General features: G+C 37.6%; 1 protein-coding gene across 1 annotated transcript in view; it reads right to left on the reverse strand.

Annotated features, from left to right (window-relative positions):
• The window catches only part of XIRP2 (xin actin binding repeat containing 2), a 45,672-nt gene that overhangs the window by 9,360 nt on the left and 13,385 nt on the right, over positions 1-22,927 (reverse strand). The window contains exons 3-6 of the mRNA XM_023745308.1: positions 13,033-13,143; positions 12,573-12,645; positions 11,527-11,657; positions 1,580-10,901 (exon numbers count right to left, since the gene is read on the reverse strand). Of these exons, the coding sequence (XP_023601076.1) occupies positions 1,580-10,901; positions 11,527-11,657; positions 12,573-12,645; positions 13,033-13,143 (9,637 nt within the window). The remainder of the gene's footprint in view (positions 1-1,579; positions 10,902-11,526; positions 11,658-12,572; positions 12,646-13,032; positions 13,144-22,927) is intronic.

Consider the following 22,927-nt stretch of genomic DNA (forward strand, 5'->3'; position numbering starts at 1 on the left):
AATTACACCCTTTGGATAATTATAAAGGAAGTGCTTATTAAAATACACTTCATTTTCATTGAACAGCTGTCAGCTGTTAACATGTGTGTACATTTTTGGGGGATACCCTATATATACTTAATGGCTTTGAGGCTCAATTTGGGCTACTGAAAGTTCTCATTTGCTTATTCGGTTGCAGTAGGGGGACACAATTCTATATTTAATATCATTTTTTGTGTGTGTGCATTTTCTATGTTTTTACCTTCCTAATAAACAGAGAATTTGAAATTGATTGCTTAATTATGCCAGAAGCAAGCACATTACACAATCATATTAACCTGATACACTAGACACATATGTTGCAAATAAGATAGAGGCATAATTATTAGTTTCAGCAATTTTTATTTTTAAGCTTGCTATTTCTTTCAATCTGTCTAAAAGAATGGGCTACACTAACGATGCACATTAATTATGTCAAATCCTTTTCTTGTGAAGCCTCATTAATTGTAAAATATAGGGAAATATGAATAAATGAGCTGTTCTCTGATGTTAAAAAATGTACTAAGTTCTGCCCTGTCCAGGTGGCTCACTTGATTGGAGAATCACCACATACACCAAAAGGTTGTAGTTTGATTCCTATCAGGGCACATACCAGGGTTGTGGGTTCTGATCACCAGTCGGGATGTGTGCGGAGGCAACCTATTGGTATTTCTCACATTGATTTCTCTCTCTCTTCCTTTTTTTCTAAAATCAATTTTTTTAAAAAATGTACTAAGTTCTTATGTTTTAAATCTTCTTCCTTCCAAATATAATCAAATTTTAAAAATGTATTGTCCAGGCCCATTTGCGAGTGAGGCCAACTGAGCTATCATTTGGGGTTTACAAAAGGTGGAAAAAATACGGTATAGGTTAAAAAACACATACCCAGTGGTATTAGAGAAAGTTAACTCCTTTCAACTCAATAACAGTGATTAAATATATAAAAGTTCTAATTCCATACCTACACTTTTTTTTAAAAATACCAATCAATAAAATCCTTAAAGCGCATATGATGAGTATAAAGTGTTTCTTGGATTATTACCAGGCTGTATTGAATTCAAACGCAAACACCACTTAAAGTCTGGCAGTTAAAAATACATCAATAGTAGGTCAAGGGATATTACCTACTATTGTCTTAAATAAGTGGATAAAATAATAACTTTTAATAAGGAATATTAACAATGTCACATGGGTGAACAATTATTAATGAGTATATAGTTATATATAATCATTTATACTATCACAATTACAATGATTATATCTGCTGCTTTATCCAAACCCTTATTTACCTTGACAAATATAAGTCTCAATAATCTATATAGGTAATAGTATTTGTTATTTTCACACAGTGCAGACGATTCATAGTAGACGCTTTTGTAAGGAGAAAGTAGTAAAGCAAGCATTGTAAAGAGAAGGACAATTGCGACAAGGGAGAGCTGTTAGTCTTAGGTTATATAGTTTGGTTACTTCCACGCATTCTTTTAGCTGCAAATCACTTTAGCTCTGGGGCACGTGCCTTTAAACGGGTTAATCTTACTTCACGTTCTGCAAGCTCATTTACCACTTAGGAAGGCAGAGTCCTCTTGGAAGGCGGTTCTCATCTCAGCATCCGAGGTCGCATATCCCACGCTTTCAAAGACTCTTTCACTCTCCTGCCACGTCTGTTGGAAATTCCGCCTTAAATCGGTAGGCGAATCAGAAATGTCCAAAATATGGCCAGCGATGACATCTTCATAGGTGGGCGGGGCGTGCTTGAAGCCAAAGCCCGACTTGCCAGCTTCGGAGGTGAGCGATGGAGACACTGTCCTCTTGGACCCCACAACTCGACTCTCGAAGGCTTCCACCCCGGAGAAGAGCTCCCCTGGAGGCCCCGCTTCAGCGTGGGCCCTGGGCTGCCCCCCGGGAATGGAAAAGCCTGTGAAACTCGAGTTTTCTAAAGATGTCAATCCAAATTCTTCCTTCCGAAAGGTACGGCTTTCTTGCTTTTCATTACGGTTTGCTTCTCCATTGACATAAACTCTGGTATTTGACTTTGCCTCGAAGACTGGGCCATCCTCCAATCCCCGGAACCATCTGCTGATGTCACTGTCGGGGTCATGCACAAACGGCCCAGCGCTTTGCACCGTCCGGTTGGCCGCCTCGTACCGCTGCGTGTGCTCCGACAGGCGAGGCCGGTCCACCCTGCGGATGATTTCCACCGAGTCAAAACTCTCCGTGTCGGGCACCACGCCTTGGGCGGCATTCACTCCCTCTTGGAGAAGGTAAGTCGCCCTTTCCTCTACTTTCCGCACTTCCTCTTGCGCTTCTCGGAAGGAGCCCCTCTCCACGGGATTCACACTGATCGGTATGGTTATCGTGGGAGAGTCCCTCCCACGAGTTTCTATCTTAATCTGCCGGCGAAGGGTTGCAGGCGAGGGGATGACCTCGGACCTCTTCTCTACAATCGGAACCGGGGTTCCTGGGGAGCAGGCGAGGGGCCCCCTGGCTAACTTGGCAGTGGTGTCTTTGAGTTTGACAAGTTGTTCGGAGCGACTCCTGGGTGGAGAAGGGGAGGTAGTCGCACTGTGAATGCTAGATGTGTGTGACACAGGCGTTCTTGGTGATGGTTCAGCAAAACTCTCCTTTTCAGGGGCCTGAGAAAGCTCATCCTTAGTAGAGGTTTCTGTTCGCCGGGCGGTGGACTCGATTGTGATAAAAGTTGGAGATGGTGCGCGTGTTTTTAAGGAGGGAGGGGGAATCTTGCTATCCTCCAATTTAATTTTCTGATGGGTCTTCATATGATTATGAGTAGTTGCTGCAGAATGGGTTTCTATTTGGTGGTGCTGTGTTTTTTCGACAATGGCATTTTCTTCCTGCTCAGTGTTTTTATTAGAGTTGACATTAACATGAGGCACTTTGGATAATGTTTCATTAAGCTCAGTGGGTTTATTTCTCTGCTTTCCTGCTTTAGAGGATGTCATGGCTGTTTGAATTACATTTTCGCAAGACACAAGCATGTCCTCTGCTTGAGTTTTAATATGCGTTATTTCTTCTTTGATTTTCTCTATGTTATCCTCCACAGTAATGCGAGCTCCGTACTCTCTTTTTTCTTCACTTAATAGCCATACTGGAATAATATTTAACAGTGTCTGAAATGTTTTAAGGCCATTTGTATCTGGTTCTGCTTCAAACTGTTTTATCCTAGACAAAATCTGTTGTAGTTCTTCACGTTTTCTCAAAAATTCCAATATATTTATAGCACATTTTCCATTATCCTTCTGGGATTCTTTCCCAGAGGAAAATAAAGATTTGTTTTGTGTAATCTCTCGCTTTGAATCTTTCGTATTAGAAAAGACTTGTTTCTGTTGTATGCCCTTGACTCCAAGCCATTTTTCTTCCTGAAGATTACTGTAGGGCTGGGGCAATTTTTTATGTTCAACTTGACTTTCAGAGCTCTGTATTTGTGTTTGCTGAAAATTCTCAGTCTGTGAATCAATATGTGCCTCTGTAACCTTTTGCTTGACTACCTTCTGTGCTGACTTATTTAAATGTTCTTGTTTGCTTTCAACTATTAGTCTCTCTTCTTTTGGACTAATGGCTGGTGGGCCCTGAATGGTTCCTTCACTTTCTAGAAGTGTTCCCCTCTCAGATTCTCTAAAATCTCTTTGCTTCTCATGAACTATGGTGCGCTTACTTTCACGGCTTTTCCCTGAGAGTTCTGCAGGCAATTGTATTGTTACTCTTTTTTCCTTCTTAGGCAAATGATGATATTTTTCAGCCACGGATTGCTTATTACTGTATTCAGTGCTTGCTTCTGTTTCCTCGGTTTCCTGATGCTGTTGTTTGGTAATGGTTTGCACATCAACTTCAGAATGCTTTTTATGGCTTTCGTAGCTGTGGTCTGTCTCATGTAATTTCTGATCTAGAGTTGGGAGCTTGATGGTTCTAACTTTGAAACTTGGGGAAGCTGGTTTGCTTTGGGGCAAGTGCAACTGCCCCAGATACTTCTGCTGTGTTTGCTGTGTACTACGTTCTTGGCGACTCTGTTGAATGTCACAAGCTGACTTAGATAGTCTCATGTCCCCGGAGCTCTGTAAAACCTCCTTTCTCATGGCACCTTTGTCTTCGGAGGCTGCTAGAACATGTTGGGGCCTATCGGCGGCAGCTGGTCCTGCTGGTGTGGGAAGCCTGTTATCAGTACACACTCCTCGTACTTGAGAGTCGGGGTGGGGTTGGGCCACGGTGACCCCCGAATCCATTCCGGGGAGGGGAACTGCCTCATGCGGTTTTTGTAACAGCACTTGCTTTTCCAACTCTGATATGTTTTGGCTTGGGCATTCTGGTTTGACTATGTTGTAGCAAAAACTCTCCTGTTTCTGTTTTTCAAGCTCTTCTCTTTGTTGTCTATATTTTTCTTCAGCAATCATTAAAGGTGTCTTAAATTTTCTCATATAAGGTTTTGGACTTTGTTGTCCTGAACCCGCAGGAAATGAATGAGATTTGACGAGAGGTGTTTTTCCTTGTTTTTCCTTGGGTGGTAAAGTTTCTGAAATTGTCTGTGAGAGAGACCTTGTAGAGTCCATAGATAATTGTTTTCTTTCAGAAAGACTTTTCCTAGATATGTTCTGCTTCGTCTCTGTTTGTTCATTGCTAGTCACTGTTATTACTCTTTTCTGATCCTTTGAGGGAGTGATTTTACATTCCATATCTGTCAGGGAATTCTTCAGTTCAGTTCTTGGGGAACCATGAAACCTTTTGTCTTCTAAGTGCTTGGGGAGTTTGGGTTTTGGTAATGTGGGAGGTGGCAGACGTTTTCCTGATTTTCCTGTTGTGATTTTAGCTTGAGAATGAGTTTGCTGAGCGCTTGAGGCTTCTTCTTGGGAATATTGTACGAATGCGCCGCTGTGCTCTCCTTGAACAGAGGAGGAAAGGAGATGTGCTGGGTTTAGAGATGGAGCTGGAAGAGGGGGAGGTGGTAGAAACATTGACTGATATTCTCTTTCAGCTTTCTCATCTTCTGGTGGTGGAGGAAGAGGGAGGCCTGGGAAATGTTCAAATTCAGCCTTTAACTTCTCTGTGGACAGTGAGGGAGGAAACCCATTTTTTTCAGGCAACATCATTAAAGGCGGTGGAGGAGGAAGAGGAAATTCTATTTCAGATGATGCATTGGAAGGTGGAGGAGGAGGTGGAGAAGGAGGTGGAAGAGGGCACTCACTTTCTTTTACATTATTTTCAGGGTTCAAGTTGATTTGATTAAAGGACATTTCCATTGCCTTTTTTAAGTCTGTGGAAGTATTTGTCTTCATTAGAAAGTCCTGGCTGTTCAGATAAACATCAGTCTTCTGCTCTTTGTCAGTTGCCTTAAATTTATTGTGGCTTTTTGGGAAGACTTTGACTTCTGTTATATTTGATATGTCTTGATCTACAGGCAAAGTCTGCCACATTGGCTGAGGGTTCCCATTCTTTTTCTTTATATCTTTATTACAATATTTCATCTCTTGACTTAACAAGGTTTGCTTCTGAAAGTCCCCTGAAACTTCACCAGTTTCTCCAACCATCTTGTTGACTGGACCCGGGGTTGGACTACGAGTAGAGCTTTGTGTATTTATAGATATTTTACTGTTTTCTATATGTTTAGAGCTCTTTACAGGGAAAGACTCAGTCTTCTGGTGCTCATTCCTCAGTTTGCAAGTTTGAGTCTGTTGCTTTCCAACTGCTTCAGCAATAGATTGGGTAGAGTTAAAGACAGCATCCTTCTTCTGCTTGTTCACTGTCTCTGATTCCTTAGTTTTTAGATTTTCCTTAACTGACACAGTTGAAGTCAATTGTCTGCTTATATGTTCATCTCTAAGATGCTGCTCTGTTGTCGTATCAGTCCATCTACCCATTTTGTCGCCTGATTCCAACACATTTTGAATAGCCTTGTGGTGTGAATTAGATAGTTTTCTAAGGCTTTTCTCAAGAGCATCATTGTTTTGTTCACGATCTACGACAATCTTTACAGTGCCTTTAGGGGCTTTTGGAAGATCAACCTCAGTTCTTTCTTCTATTAAATTCCCGTGACAAGATTTACCTGTAGTTTGGCTGAGAGTGTCTGTACCCCCTCGCCACCTGGCTACTGGCTCCAATGGTCCTGGTCTCGGCTGAAGCAGACATTTTCTGTCTGTCTGGACAGCCATCTGATGCATCTCTGTGTTCTGCTCTTGTGAGGATTCTACCATCGCAGCTTGCACACCTTCTTTGATTGCACCTTTTTTATTTACCTCTTTGAAAGCTCTTTGTGCTTCTTTCAGATTTCTTAATGAGCTTTCAAGGTCATCTCGGAGAAGCTCCTTTTTCAGGATTTCTGTCCTTGTGTTTGCAGTCTTTTCAAGGCATTCCATAGCTTTCTCAAAATCATCAGGGATGGCATTGGCCTGTTTAGATTCCTTATATGGTTGGCTTAATTCCTTAAGTGACTTGAGTGTGGCCAGCATGTCGCCTTTTATAATCTCTTCGGTTTTAGCCACTGTTTTCTGATTTATGGCCTGGCTGAGGGAACTTAGGGTTGATTTCAAATCACCTTTTACAATTTCTTCTTTGGGTACTTTACAAGCTGTACTTGGAGGCTCTGTCATGAAAACTTTCACTGTATTATGCACATCTCCTGGAATGATATCAGTTTCATTAACAGTACGTTCAACCTGAGACTGCCTTTTATTTAGTAACAGTTTAGTGCCCTCTACATCACCACCAATTATTTCTTCCTCTGTCTCTTGTGTCCCAGCTGTTACTGTTTCATCTGACCCTAGCTGGAGTTGTTTGAGATAATCCAAAGCACCAGTTTCTATGCATGTTGTGAAAAACTGAACATTTCCCCTCTCAGAGGCATCGATTTTCGCCCTTTCAGATGTTTTATAGTTTGATATGGAAGATAGCAAATTATGAATGGTACGTTTTACATCACCCCCTATTACCTCTTCACGCTCAATTGTATCACCAGCATTTTCATGAAGAAGACAATAGATGGTCATATTAATATCTCCTCTTTCATCCTCCTGAATTAAAATGCCTTTCTTTACAGATCTTTCCTCAGAGAATAGGTTTTTTATTGCTTGTTGCACATCACCACTCACTATCTCTTCTTTTTCAGCATGACATTCTGTTGACCTGTTTAATAACTGAGTTTTGGTCAAATTAACATTTCCCTTCTCTTCCTCACTAACCACAATCTCTCTTTGCGTATAGTCTCTTTTGGAAAGTAGGCCCAGCATTATTTTTCTAAGATCAACCCTGATAACTTCTTCTTTCTGTATCTCAGGAGATGTTTGATTCATCAGCTTATATTTCGCCATTCGAACATCCCCTACTTCATCAGCTTCAATGATGATTCCAGGAGCCTCTATAACTTTTTGAGAATAGAGTTCTTCTAAGGTTTCTTTAATGCTTTTGCCAATAATTTCCACCTTTTGTACTCCATTTTCGTTAAATTCATGAAGGGGTGTAGTTTCAAACAGCCATGTAGTTGTCTTGACATCAGAAGGAGGGATTTCTTCCTTGGTGATTTTTGTGACACTTTCATCTGTTTCCTTAATAGAATCCAAAGTCTGGTTCTCAAAAAGCCACACTGCCTGCTTAACATCACCTCTCTGCACGTCTTGCTGAGTGACTGTTTTGATATTTTCATATTCTGACCCTTCTCCTCTCAGCTCATCTATAGTGTGGGTTTCAAATAGCCAAGTAGATGTTTTAACATTGCCCTTTTGTATTTCATTGACACTTACTGTTCTTATATAAGCATTCTTATTAAAATTTTCAGACTCAAAAAATTGTTTACTTGTCTTTACATCCCCACCTTGAATATGGTCTACAGTGGGCACAATATCATGTGGTTCTTCTGAAATCTGATCTAGTGGCTGCGTTTCAAATCTATATCTGACAGAACTAACCTCTCCTTTCTGAATATCTTCTTGTGTGACAGATTTAATAAGATACACAGTCTCTGATTCATTAATTGAGTCTAATGGTTTTGTTTCAAAAAGCCACCTTGTCCCTCGTACATCTCCGTGGATTACCTCTTCCTTTTTAACTGTTGTCACTTCATGATAATGCCCTTCCCGGTCTTGAATTGCATAGAGTGGCTGGGTTTCAAAGAGCATTCTGTAGCTTTTTACATCACCTTTTATTACTTCTTCAGTAATTGATTCTTTGGTGCTGATAGAGTCAGATTCTTCTTTAATCTCATCTAAAGAAAAAGTCTCAAAGATAAAGCACCCCTTTCTTACATCCCCACCTTGTATGTCTGTCACTGTCTTAACTAATTCATCATCTTCTTGGCCTTCTTTGATCCTATCAATGGGTTGGTTTTCAAAAAGCCACCTACAATTTAAAACATTGCCTTTCTGAATATCTTCAGTCTTTAGCATTTTGATCTTTTTCAAAACTTCCTCTGAACTGGAACTTATAGAATCTAAGGACTGATTTTCAAATTTATGCCGCATGCTGGAGACATCCCCAGCTTGGATGTCCATTTGCACAGCCTTGATTTCCTTTCCTTCTTCTCCTTGTATGCTGTCCAAATTTTCTGTCTCAAAAAGAAAACGTGCTGTATGAACATCCCCACCTTGGATCTCCTCCTGTTTTATAGTTTGCAATTTGACTGTTGCTTCAGAGTCATCTTTTATGGTATCAAGCGGCTGGGTTTCAAAGAGCCAAGTGCAGGCCTTGACATCTCCCTTAAGAATTTCTTCACTGCCAGTCATTAATGAAACTTTTTCATAAAGAGACTCCATTGGCTGGGTTTCAAAAAGCCATTTACAGGTTTTGACATCCCCTTTAACAATATCTGTAGCTTGCTCAGTTTTACTTTCTAATTCTTCCATATTACTAAAATATTTAATTGAATCAAGAGGTTGGGTTTCAAACAGCCATTTAGCAGATTTCACATTTCCATTTTGTATTTCTTGAGCAGATATTCCTCTAATTATCTGAAATTTGTGAATGCTTTCATCAAATTGGTCAATGGGCCGTGTTTCAAAAAGCCACCTGCAGCTTCTTACATCACCTCTTAGGATTTCTTCTTGCTGGACTGTCTTTACCTGATGATATTTGCCAAGGTGATCTTGAATGGCGTAAAGTGGTGTTGTTTCAAAGAGTGATTTATTTAACTCTACAGCACCTCTTGTGACTCCCTCCACCTCTATTTTATGGGATGCATCAAATTTAATTAAATTGTTTGATTCAAAGATATGTGTGTAGTTTCTTACATCTCCTCTTTCAACTTCTTCAAGTTTCACTGTTTGTATGTATTCTTTTTTATCTTCTCTAATTTCTTCCAGAGGTTGGGTTTCAAAAATCCATTTTTGGTGTCTAACATCCCCCTTTTCTTCTTCAGAGGCAGTGATTTTTTGAAGTTTCCCTACATCAGGGCTATCTTTTAAAGCCTCTATTGGAAGTGTTTCAAATAGGTGCTTAGTAGTTTGTACATCACCCCCTATTTTCTCTTCAGATCTTAGAGGACCTGCATCAGGAACTTCATTTAAAATGTCTAATGGCTGTGTTTCAAACATCCAACACTTTCTGGAGACATCTGCACCTATTATTGTTTCCTTTTCAGCGATGACCTCTTCTGACTCTTCTTTGATTTTCTCCAAAGGTTGAGTCTCAAATAACCACTTTGCCCTACTCACCCCACCTTTGACGTTTTCCTCCATGGATATTCCTCTGACGACTTTAATTTCAGTGATATCCTTGTTAATTGTGTCCAAGGGCTGTGTTTCAAACATCCAACGTGCTGTTCTCACATCACCCTTTTCAACATCTTCTCTGTGAACAGTTTTAATTTCTAGCATTTGACCTAAACCATCTCTAATAACATATAATGGTTGAGTTTCAAAACATTTTATACTTCTCTTAACATTGCCCTTAATTTCTTTGAGCTCAGACCTGAGTTGCAGGAGGTGAACCTCATCCATTGAATGAAGCTGCCCAAGTTGATCCAGATGCTGAGTTTCAAACATGTATCTCACAGTCTTGACATCTCCCCCAGTTATGTCTGTTACGGCAGTCATCACTGATTCCTCTGGACTTTGATGCATTTTATTCATTGAGTCTAACGGCTTTGTTTCAAACATCCACCGGGCTGTGCGGACGTCTCCTCTGGCTAGCTCGGGAATTTTTTCAGCATCTTCTTCAATGCTAGAAGAATGATCCCCCAGTGTATCTATGGGTTGGGTTTCAAACATCCATGTGGTATATTTCACATCACCACCAGCAATGATTTCTTGATCAGCAATGCCCTTGGAGACGTTATCTTCATCTGGAGAGCCAGTGTTGATAGAGTCTAACGGCTGATTCTCAAAGACCCATCTTATGGACTGCACCTCTCCTTTCAGAATTTCATCCCACTCCACCTGTTCTCTTTCTGAGTTAAGAGTGTTTTGAGAACTGTCATTTGTATTTTCAAAAACATACCGGGCTTGTTGTACATCCGCTGAAACTGAGCTCCCTGTGTTCACTTGACTAGAAACAATTTCAGAAACTTCACTGATATAATCTTTTTCTAAGTTTTTTCTTAACTCAGGATGGATGTGTTTATATAAACGGTTTAATTCGTACAAATTTCTTTGCTTGGAATATAATTCTTTGGGGACTGGTGGTATTTTAGGAGGACTGGGCAATTCAGGGGACTGGGAAAATGCTGTCACCTCTAATGGTGTTTGAAGTATATCAGGTGGGGGAGGAGGAAATTCTTCTGTCTTTCCCGAAGGACTGGCATGAACTTGTGCCAGAGTTGAGGAAGTGGCACTGTGGTCACTATATCTTGTGGTTAATGTTTCCTTCCTCTGGCTGGTTGAAGTGCAAAAAGTGGAAGAGGTACCCACAGTTGATGATGGCTTTAAAATCTCTTCATATTCACTTTCAATCTTTAAGGGAGAGAAAATCAAATCTTATAAATATGGGAAGAATGGGGGAGACTGCCTAGGCACTGCTCTTCACCTATCCATCTGCTTTGAAACTTCCATTGGGAACAACAGGGGACACACTCCATTTAGAAACCTACTTAGGAGCAATATTCAGTATTCATTACTGCCTTTCCTATAATCTATTTGCACATTTGAATTATATTTCCCATTTGATACATCAATGACTCAGTTTAACATATACATACAATCTTGGTTATTTTTCCTCCTTTACTTAATGTGCTATGCAGAGTAATCTAGAAGAAAACAATAAAAGTCTTAAAGTACTTTTTTGTTGGTTGTTTTCTTTTTTTAGGCATCTGGCATTTAAACGTGACTTTATTATTTTATCTAATATTAGTTATTAAAGTTTAGAGCATACACGATTTCTTCCCCTATTTTCTCTAGTGAGAAAAGTTCTAACTCTACTGCTTTCCTCAAGTAGTAGAATAATATCCTTCTATGGGACAGAATAAGCAATGTTCAGAATATTTTTGTTGTTGAAAAACCATCTCAAACATTCAATAATTTGAAAATGCTATGCATTTATATCTAGTTTCATACTTAATATGTAGAAAAATTGTCTTACCTTAATTTGCTTGGCTGGGGTTGCTTCTTTGTCAGAACAAAGGACCTTTTCCTGGGCAGACTTTTCAAATTGCTCTTTTAAAAACTTAGTTGAAACCTTTGGAATTTCTTCATCCTCAGGTGTATCTATGACTACAAGTAGGAAAGAGCACCAAAGATATTATGTAACTATAAACATGATATTTGAGAAGAAATTATGGTTCTATGGGAAACTTCTCACAATATAAGTTAAGTAAAAAGATTCAAGGTACATAGGTCACAAAATAGACAAAAAAATAGTGGTGGTTATCTCTGAATGGGAAGTCACAAACTTCCCATTGTGATGAAACTGTTATTTATTTTAATTATATATATATATTTTTTTTTCTAAATTTTCTGCAAGCATGTTTTACTTTTATGTTCAAGAAAAAAATGTAAAAGTTATAAACCAAGAAAAGAGCAGGAGAAGAACACAAAAGGAAGACCGACTTCCTTAAGAAAAACCAAAATACAGATATAGTCAAGTAACATTTCAGTAACAGTTGGCTTAAATCTTCCCTTTTAGCTCTTCAGGACAACAAAACTTCTCATTCCTCTTATATAGGCAAGACAAACAGTACACATTTTATGCAAACTTGCACAGATTTGTCTTTAGTTTAATCTCATATCTGTAGGTTGGAGAAGTGGCCTTAAACATGCTTAAATCTGTTATTAAAAGTAATATAATCTAGATAACATAGCTGTTCTCAAGGAACTTGATGAACATCAAGTTTTATTGTAGTTCCTTGAGGCAAAAAGCAATTCAGAGTGGTTAGCTTATCACCTGGCTTTTAGGAGGAATACATCATAGGTTGATGAGCAATGAACTATTTTAGAAGCTTATTGCATCTATCACCACAGGTAGAACGTAATTATACACAGAAATACTACCCTGTTCCCTTTGGGATGATGAGTCACAGTTGTCAACTTTGCATAGTGAGAGGATTGTGCTTTGGAAGTCCTCCATTCAAACACAGACATATGAATAGAAGAAAGGAATAAATGGGTCAAATAATACCAGACTCTGACCTGTTTCTTGAACATATTGATGTAACTGGGAAGCTTGGTTTATTTCCTCAGTGTGCTTTTCAAGATGAGAGACCTGTGTTTAAAGCAAATTTTAAATAAATAATTATTTTAAAGAAGTCAATGATTTCAGTACTGCACATGTATTTATTATTTCACAGTGATTTTCATCCAAGACTTTAGTGCACATTGAGAGATGTTAAATGCTTTTACCTCATATTTTACTGCATGGTCTCATGCTATAACAGAACATATATGGATTGGCATGTAAAGTGGACTCATATATTTAGGGTGCTTGTTTCATTTTTTCAAAGATTGTCAACTCCAAAATGGGAAAGGAAACACTGATGTGAATTGATATTAAATACGTAAAGGACAAGTAAAGCAATTGCTTACAGCAAGGTAAAAATTTCCACACAGTTCTGAAAACTGTTTGGAAAGTGATGTCTTTCTAAGTAGTTACCGTTTCTGTTCCAAGAACATCCATTTTGTGTGCTTTGGAAGCTTCCTGTTCATTTCTTCCCATTTCCTGGCTGCTTCTTGAAGTGTCAAGCTGACTGCTGCGGATTACCTCCTGAAAATGAATGAATGAATGAATGAATGAATGGGTGAATGGATGCATAAACATACCTTAAGAAAAGTCTGAAAATTTTAACTTTTTTTATTAATGCAATTTCAGTGATAGAGGCATCTGAAAAAAATTAGTTTGCTTGACTGCTGTAGCAAATTACCACAAACATAGTGGCTTAAAATTACACAAACTTAGTATCTTACAGTTCTGCAGGTCAGAAGCCCTAAATGGGTCTCACTGGGTACTGGCAGATGTCAGAAGGTATGCATTCCTTTCTGTAGCTCTGGGGGAGAATCCTTTTGCAATTCAAGAGGGTACCCATTTTCCTTGGTTTATGGCCCTCCTCTCTATAAAGCTGAGAGTTTCTTACACTGCCATCTCTCTGATTCTCTCCTCTGAACTGCCCCCGCCCCCTTTCCACTTTAAGGACCTTGTAATAATTTGAATAATCCAGGATTATCTCCCTGTCAAAAAGTCAACTGATAGCAGCCCTAATTACACCTGAAATCTTAACTATTCTTTGTCATGTAATTTAACATTTCCACAAGTTCTGGGGATTAGGACATAGATCTTTGAGAGCCGCCCATAGTAGGAAAAAAAAATACTAATGAAGCATCTTGTACCCAATATGAGAAATATACACCTCAAAAAGAAAATGCAAATTCTTGTTGAAAAATAAATATATTTTGTTGTTTATAAGACAAATTTTCATGTTACAGAATGACATCTGGACTTCAAGTTGGCCATCTAGTTAGATGACACATCCGGAGTTCAATTGAAGAATGTAACCATTAAATATAAGCAGGATAAACAGACCACATTGTGCTAGTGTGTGTCTCTCCCTTTACACATAGGCATACTTTTGATTTTGGTTAGCACAGATGACCCTGGCTGAACTGGAAGCTTAAAGGTCCTGTTAATTTTGTTGATCCAGTCCTGCTGTTCCTACAGAATGTGGTCTGACACAAGTATACGACTGCTGATTGACTGATATGATGAAGCAGTTGACATACTGCTAAAAATCTTAGGACAGAAGACTCTCCAGGAACACATGTATATTAAGTCATTTGAAGTTGGGAGTTCACTTTTATCTTGACATCTACATGACTAACAAATACTGATTTTGAAAAATTTGACTCAATAGGGAATAATCAAGTGAGCAAAGGTGGATTACTACTACTCAAATAGGAACACTAACGTTTTGTTTATGTTTTACATGGAGTTGAATAGTTTTAAGCTATCAGATTAGAATCCTTTAAGCCAAGAATAAGTTTAAAATCAGATCATGAGATCTTGACTTATGGGTTGTTTTTTGTTTGTTTGTTTGTTTTTGTTTTTGCTAGTGGATTTGTAGTGGATGGCTCTCCCTCCCTCCCCAGAGTATTTGGTATAAGGGTTAAAGTTATGATTAACCAGCCAGCAGTCAGGCATTTACAGAAAGTGAAAGAGCCAAGGACAGTGGGAATCTGATCAACACCAAGATCATTGCTATTGAATCCTGCCTAGGGGACAAGCTCTGGCCCAGAGGCATGTTTATTTGGTCCACTCAAAGTTTTCAAAAAGTTTTGAATTAGTTAACACTGACAAAAATCAAGATTTCTGCCTGCTTTTGGAAATGTTATAGATCTGGCAATACTGGGTTCACATTCCAAACTGGTAGCCAACCTTTTTAGTTGGGGCATGTACTTCTCAGTTAGTCAGCATTCCCATCATTCACTCATATTTAGCACCAAGTTGACATTTTTAAAAGACTTGCCTGAAACCCACAGAAATTTTAGATTCTGATACTTGTTGCCAATAATCAGGCTGAAAGAATAAAGTCAGTATTGTAATCTGAGTGTTTAGAAAGACAAATGCAAAATGTTAGGAGTAAATAAATGTATCTTTGATACATTTTAAAAATTATCATTTTCCATGGCAAACATTTTATACTTAATACTTATACCTCTACAGATTCGTGCACTGGTGGGGTCCCTTGGCGTGTACCTGCGGGGATTGGGCCGAAATAGGCAGTTGAATGCTGTCTGCCACTCCTGCTCATCTCAGCCCCTTTTTTGTGCCTGCCATAGGCTCACGCTGCTGCAGCGATGCTCGCCAGCCATGAGCCCTGTGTCTGGGTACCCTTTGGGTCAGCTGAGTGGAGCTCCTGGCTGTGGGAGCCCACTGACCACCAGGAGGCAACTCCTGCATTGAGCATCTGCCCCCTGGTGGTCAGTGTGCATCACAGTGACCAGTCGTTCAGTTGTTCTGTTGTTTAGGCTTTTATATATATAGGTATATTTACTTGAGTAAAAACACTCCATCCTATCATCTTTAAATATATTTTCTTGTAAGAGATGACACATATACAGTACAAGTTTAAGAGTTATAAGTCTCTACTTTAGCACTTATATGCTATTGCTAAACAGAACTGTAATAGCTACATAAATTTGATATATTTGTTTCAATGCATCAATTTTACTGCCCTCTGGTTAATGTAACTTAAATAAAGTCTCTCTTAAAAATACTGCAAGATTTTGTTTCCATCATTTTGCAACTATTTTGTTTGGATTTTAAATCTGACTTTCATTCTTCCCAATTGCAGGTATCTCTAGAGCAGGGGTCCTCAAACTACAGCCCGCGGGCCACATGCAAATACAAATATTGTATTTGTTCCCATTTTGTTTTTTTACTTCAAAATAAGATATGTGCAGTGTGCATAGGAATTTGTTCATAGTTTTTTTTTAAACTATAGTCCGGCCCTCCAACGGTCTGAGGGACAGTAAACTGGCCCCCTTTTTAAAAAGTTTGAGGACCTCTGCTCTAGAGTATAGAATTAGGTAAAAGGATGAAACGTTTTAATGCTCAGGAAGAAATAAAATTAATCAAATAAAATATAATAAAGAATTCTGACCAGAATACCATATAAATTCACACAAAATAATTCATGAAATTGCTTCCTTAAATTAAATTCAAATGTAGACAAGGCTGCAAGAGACAAATTGCCATTTTTGTCACAGGTAAACTAACCAGGAGTTAGAAATGGGGGGTTAGTACTAACTCCCTCCTCCACGATGTATGTCCAACTCCTGGGTAAGTCACTAAATAACAGTTAAACTTGGTTTATTTACCCCATTCATCCATTAAATTAAAGAAAAACAGGTGTAATATGTACTCTAATTTTGGAACCTAAAGGAGAAAATGTGGCACAATTGCAAAACAATAGCATGATGTTCGCATAGCTCATACCCATCTGATATCAGCTCATGTATTAGCCAAGCACATTACAAAAATCTATACACTTCTTCTAAGGAGATTTCGACATACAGGAGAGAATTCACATTCTGCCTACCCATCTTGTCATTGTTATTATCATTGTAGAAAAAGACTTTGTACATTTCTACCTCCCAAAATTGCAAACTCATTCTAGTATAATGAACAAGGAAAGAGAAGGACAGACTTTTTTTTAAAAAATGGTGACTCACTATTATTTTGACTCCTAGAAGTAAAGCCAATAGAAAAAAAAATATGTGATGAAAGACTGGCAGAATAGTTAATGCTAACTGTCTCAATAGAGTGGAAAAACATTTTATATTCAATGCCAGTAATTAAGCAATTTTACCCATCACTAATCTCATTTTTAATAAAACTAGAGAGTTACGACATATTAATGTTATTCTCTTCTTTGTCAGACAGTAACAATAACAAAATGTGCTATTTATGTTAGCAAAAATGTCAATGGATTCAAAGTTTGAAGGAATAATCAGTTCTTTTATAAGTGATGAGCATAAAAATTTGTGATTGATATATTGTGTTTGTCTAGATTTTGATATATTCAAATTCCACCTTTTTTTCCCCTGAGTTTTCTCTATTTTTAAAAAATTTACTTTAAAAATTCACAGCATAACATTTTACATCCCTGGGGTTTGAGCTTAAGTTAAGGTTTTTCCACAATCACTTATACACTTTTAAAGTCTTGGCTCAAATATTATTTTTGCTTTGAAACCTTTCTTGACTTTTCTAGACAGACTTACCTATTTCAGCTTCTTTTAAAAAAAATTAATTTCAGAGAGGAAGGTGAGAGGGAGAGATAGAAACATCAATGATGACAGAAAATCATTGATTGGCTGCCTTCTGCACGCCCCCTACCCGGGATCAAGCCTGTAACCCAAGCTTGTGCTGTGACTAGGAATTGAACTGTGACCTCCTGGATCATAGGCTGACACTCAGCCACTGAGCCACACCAGCTGGGCCTCCTTTTCTTTTTGTATTTCTGTACTTTCAGTATACATCTCTATCACATTGCACGGTCATTATTTTCTAATAGGAAAATCTCCTTTAACTTTACTCATGGATCCTTAAATCCCAATGTTTAGCTTCCTGGTAGATAGTAGGATTAAATGCATGGGCAAATAGTCACATTTTTTTCCTAGGAGTAGGAAAATTTTATGATTTTATCAAAATCTAGTTTAAAAATTGAGATTCTAACATGTTTCCACACAATCCTAGGATTTTATTTTTTGGTATTTCAAGTGACAATCTTTGAACATTACATAATTGGTAGATGGTGTTACTGAAACTAATGGGTATAACAATAACATGACAATCACCTTACAAAGTGTAGTTAGAAAAAGGCCTCTTGATAAAATTGCAAGTAATCAGAGCATCTATGGAAAAATATGGGGAGTGCTGTGATGCTGTATAGAGGAGCTGGCATCACCAGAGGGAGGAGAAGCCTGGGAGCAAGAAACCAAAGTATACACAGGCAACAATCACATACACAAAGGTAAAGAACCTTTCAAAACAGGACAGCACATTTTCAAAACAATATTCGAGTGAATTGGGCAGAATTACTATTACGTAAAAAATTAAGTTGAGATATTTATGGTGACAATGAAAAACAATATTTAATCCTTATTTTCAATGTACACAAATAGGGACACTTAGATTGTTTCCATATCTTGGCTATTGTAAATAATGTTGCAATGAACATGTGGATGAATGATAGATATGTATTAATTGCCTTTTATTATTCATATTTTTTCTCTCTCCTCCTCCTCCTCCTCCTCCTCCTCCTCCTCCTCCTCCTCCTCCTCCTCCTCCTCCTCCTCCTCCTCATTCTTCTTCTTGAAGAAGACCCTTTAACATTTCTGTTAATAGTGGTTTGGTGATAATGAACTCCTTAAGCTTTATCTTGTCTGGGAAGTTCTTAATCTGTCCAATTCTAGATAGCTTTGCTGGGTAAAGTAATGTTGGTTGTAGGTTCTTGCTTTTCATTACTTTGAATATTTCATGCCAATCCCTTCTGGCCTGCAAAGTTATATATCTATCTATTACTTATCAGTCATTTGTTTATCTATCTCTATATCTGCACAAAATAGAAAAATATATACACATATATTTAAGAGAATAAAAAGGCTCAGTTAGCTGGAAATTTTCTTGAGACAATATTTATTATACCTATACAGTGGGGCCTTGACCTACAAGTTTAATTCTTTCCAAGACCGAGCTTGTTAAGGAGCTCATTAAGGAGCTCGTTAACTCAAATTACTCTATCAACTCAATGCAAAAAATTGGCCGAGAGACAGCTGGTATCTCAAAAACATCGTTAGTCGGGACACTCGTAAGTCAAGGCCCCACTGTAGATGCATGAATTATGTAGGTTATTATATCAATCTATGAGAAAAGTATCATTATTCAATTAATTTCAACTTTTTCTTCACTCAAAACAATTATTCTTTGGTCATATTTAACCATAAAAAGCAAAACCTATCATTTGAAAAATACTTAATTTAAAAGTAGAAATATTTGACTTTGAAAAAGAGGTTTCTGAATAAACAGCGCCAGCTTTAACCCCTAGAATTCTGAATGTCCTCTTCTTTCCAAAAAGTGTTATTTATAGAGCCACATTCTAGTGTCAAAAATGCTGAAGATTCATAACAAGAGTATGTAGAAGTTCACTCTCAAAGGGCCATCAAACATATTAGTTATATGAGTAATATTTATTTTACAAACTAAAAAACAGGATGTATAAAAACATTCAATTTGCAGTAAAGGATGCCTTCCAGAAGTTTTATGTTGATGTATGTTACACAATATTTCAATCCAATATAGACATAAAGCATCTTAAAACCAAAGAAGCACTAGGATATAAATAAACATAAAAGTACAATGAAAGAGGATAACACTTAAGAGTATCAAGAAGCAGTGAAACTGCATAGAAAAAGCTTGCAAAATGACTAAAAATACTCTCAAGAAAAAGCAGAGGTAACATGTATCTTAATAGAGAAACATAATTATTATACCCTTCACTATTAACTCTCCATCACCAACATTCAATTGATTTTCAAGCCTTGCAAATTTCTATCTTTAATTATCTCTTGAGTCTATGACCTCTTTACTCTAGACCTTCTGAACCATTTAAGTCCTCATAGATTTAATCTACTATTTCAGTAGTCTCCTAACATTTATTCTTCTGTCCAACCTTGACCCCCTTAATATCAATCCTATACAGCCATAAAAGTCTTTCTTACGTACATATCTATTCATATTATTCCCCTGTGTAATTTTCTTTAATGGTTCTTGATTGCCATAGAAAAAAGTAACAGTTCTTTAACATAGCATATAATATTCTCTATTAACTGGCCTTTGCCTACATCTCAAGCTTCATGCCTCAGTTACGCCTTGCCATATTCACAAATATATTATTCATAAATATAAAGGAACATATGTTGTTTCTTTAGCCTATAATGCAAATTCATGAAAATTATTTTCATTCTAAGCTGAAGAATTCTCTGCCCCCAGATGTCCTTTTTGACAATCCTTTATCTAAATTAAGTATATCACAACCTCTTGTGTTCCAACAAACTTCATTTATATTTTTCTCATCGAATCTCCTATATTGTAGTTGTGATTATTTGTTGTATGGCTGTCTCTGATAGAGTGAGCTCCTTGAGGGCAAATTAATATCATACTCATCATTACATATTTTGTCCTTGACATATGGTGGATGCTTAATGATTATCAGCTGAATAAAAAAACGAAGACACACACTCTGGAGTTAGTCTTCCTGGTTAGGATCACATTTGCTCATTTTCTTAGAATGTTACTCAGACCTTCCCTGAGCCCATTTCTTGTACAAAAAAAAAAAGTAATAATAATAGTACCTAGTTCAGAAGGTTATTGTGAGGAGGAAGTAAGTTAATATATGTGAAAATTTGTTTCAAGTGCTATTTTAATGTTTGCTTTCTTTACTTAACAAATATTCATTGCACACCTATTTTCCCAGTTACTCTGTATACATACTAAACAAGGCCAAAAAAAAAAAAGTGAATGAAAGTACATTGTCTGTGGCTATGTCAGTGAATTTAACCATGAATTTTTCATTATAGAATTAAACCCAGAAACTAAAAAAGAAGCAGGTTCCAATACATAAACATTTCCCCCCACTAGGGAATTAATGGATTTGGGGTATGTGTGTGTGTGTGTGTGTGTGTGTGTGTGTGTGTGTGTTATTCAGAGAGAAATAAGCAAAGGGGTGCCTGTGCATTTTATAACTCTTCCCAATCCTCTGGTTCCTGGGACATGGAAATGCTTTACATGGCTGAAGAGTGGCTTTATGATCACCTAATCCAGTTTTTCTATGGTTCATCTTTCATGAACTGATACCACACTTCACAGTGATTTAATCTACTGTTAGCTTTCAATTTCAAGCATCAGAGTCTGACTGATTTAAACAGGAAAGATAATTTTGTAAAAATATGTTGGTCTGCTTGGGTGGGGAGTATAAATCATGGACACAGACAACAGTATGATGGTTACCAGGGGGAAGTGAGGTGCAGGGAGGAGGAAGAGGGTCACAGGGGTCAAGTATATGGTGATGAAAAGACGCTAGACTTTGGGTGGTGAGCACATGATGAAATACACAGATGATGTATTATAAAATTGTACACCTGAAACTTATATAACCAATGTTTCCAATAAATTTAATTAAAAAATAAAATAGAGTAGGGACAAGAAAGAAGGAGAGCCATTATTCTTAAGTAACTCAATATTGCAAAGAACCGCACAGTTACAAAATGTCTTTAAAGAATCCAAAAATTAATACGCATGTGCAGAAGTTTTTACTATATATTAATTCTTAAAATATCACTGGATCTTTCATCATAATATCCTTTCACTATTATATCAGATAACTACACATTTTGCTTTCTTTTTTTAAGAGTTGGTGGTTCAGAGACACATCATTTCTAGAAATATAATATTGGTCATCAAGTGCAAAGATTCAACAAATAGAAAAATCAATCGCAGAATTTAAAGTGGTCTCAAAATTGCAAAGAGGTTCTTACAAAAAGGATGAAGAATTATTTGCTTTAAGTAGTTGCTTAAATATTTTACATAAAAATATACATCAGCAAGTAATAAAAATTGAGCCATTTAACTCCTATAGATTTATAGAAATAAATCAGATGAAATTTAAGGACATACTCTTTGACCTGTACTGGATTTTGTCCCAACTAAGCTTACCAATACTAGTGCATTGTAAAGGACAGAACACCTACACACTTGCTGGGAACACATGACTAGAGCCCCAGTTTGTTCTATCAGGATGGGTCAGAGCAGATGAGATTCAAAAAGGCTTCAAAGGAATGACAGGTTTTTAACACTTATTTCAAGCAGTGTGGTCTATGAAATACTAAAAGATAAATTTGATCACATATCTCAAAATTATAAAAATAGATATTATAATGAGCATAGGTGCCAAATACAGCACTCATGATCATTTTATTTAAGTAATTTAACCTGCATTTTGTGCAAAATACTATTGTCTGTTTCACCACTGTTTTTAGAGGAGGAAATCAACATATCTGAGTTTGATTTTGATACAGAAAAATTAATTTTATATAATTCTCTCATCCATACATTTTCACACTCCATACTTCCCACAAATTATTGATTTTTCCCCTCTATTTTCTGTACTCAGACTTGATGTTATACTTTCTCATTATTATAATATCTATGTTGTTATGAAAGGCCTAGAAAAAATAAAGACAGAAAGGAAAGGAGTTGAGGACAAAAGGAAAAGTTTTTTGATCCTCCAAAAGAAAAAAGCAACCAATAACACGGACAACGAAAATGCGATTTGGGGAAACTTTGCTGATATTTTTGGAATAGTGGTACAACTGTCTATGTTAGGCTCACAAACTGAACCCCAGCCTAAAGTGGACTTCATCAAAGTCTCTGAAAGCTCCCCCAAATATTTCTGAACACTGTGCAAATGATGATTTATAGTATTCAAATTATTATAATTTGTCCTCTGTACAAAAGAAATGAATTTAAAATGCCACAGTAGGATCATGTCTTTAGAAGGCTCTGGTATTTGCCCAAGGATGGGTTGAGTTGACTGAGGGGCATGGTCATCTCTGGGATAACAAATCTTGGCTCAGGTTTGAATTGTCATGTTCATTACTGCACATTAGAACCACCTGGAGAGCTATAAAATCCCCTGGTCTCTGATTACATGCCAGAACTAGTGAATCAGAATTACCTGGGCTTTCTGGGGAGTTCTGTGCATCACCAGAGTTAAGGCCCACCTCCCGAGGGCGTAGGTAACCAGAGCTCCCACTGATTCTATGTCCCAGCCTAACAGGGAGAGTGCTTTGATTCTGATTCCTTATCCAGTCAGGGGAGAGGTAGGAGGTGGTGTGTCAGGGACTCTGAAAGATGTCCTGGTTCAGATCCAGAGTGATATAGAAACCAGCAGACAGAGGCCTCATTGAAACCTACTACCACTACATTCCTGTACCCC

The sequence above is a fragment of the Myotis lucifugus genome, unplaced genomic scaffold (assembly GCF_000147115.1).
Source record: "Myotis lucifugus unplaced genomic scaffold, Myoluc2.0 scaffold_5, whole genome shotgun sequence".
Classification (NCBI taxonomy): Eukaryota; Metazoa; Chordata; class Mammalia; order Chiroptera; family Vespertilionidae; genus Myotis; species Myotis lucifugus.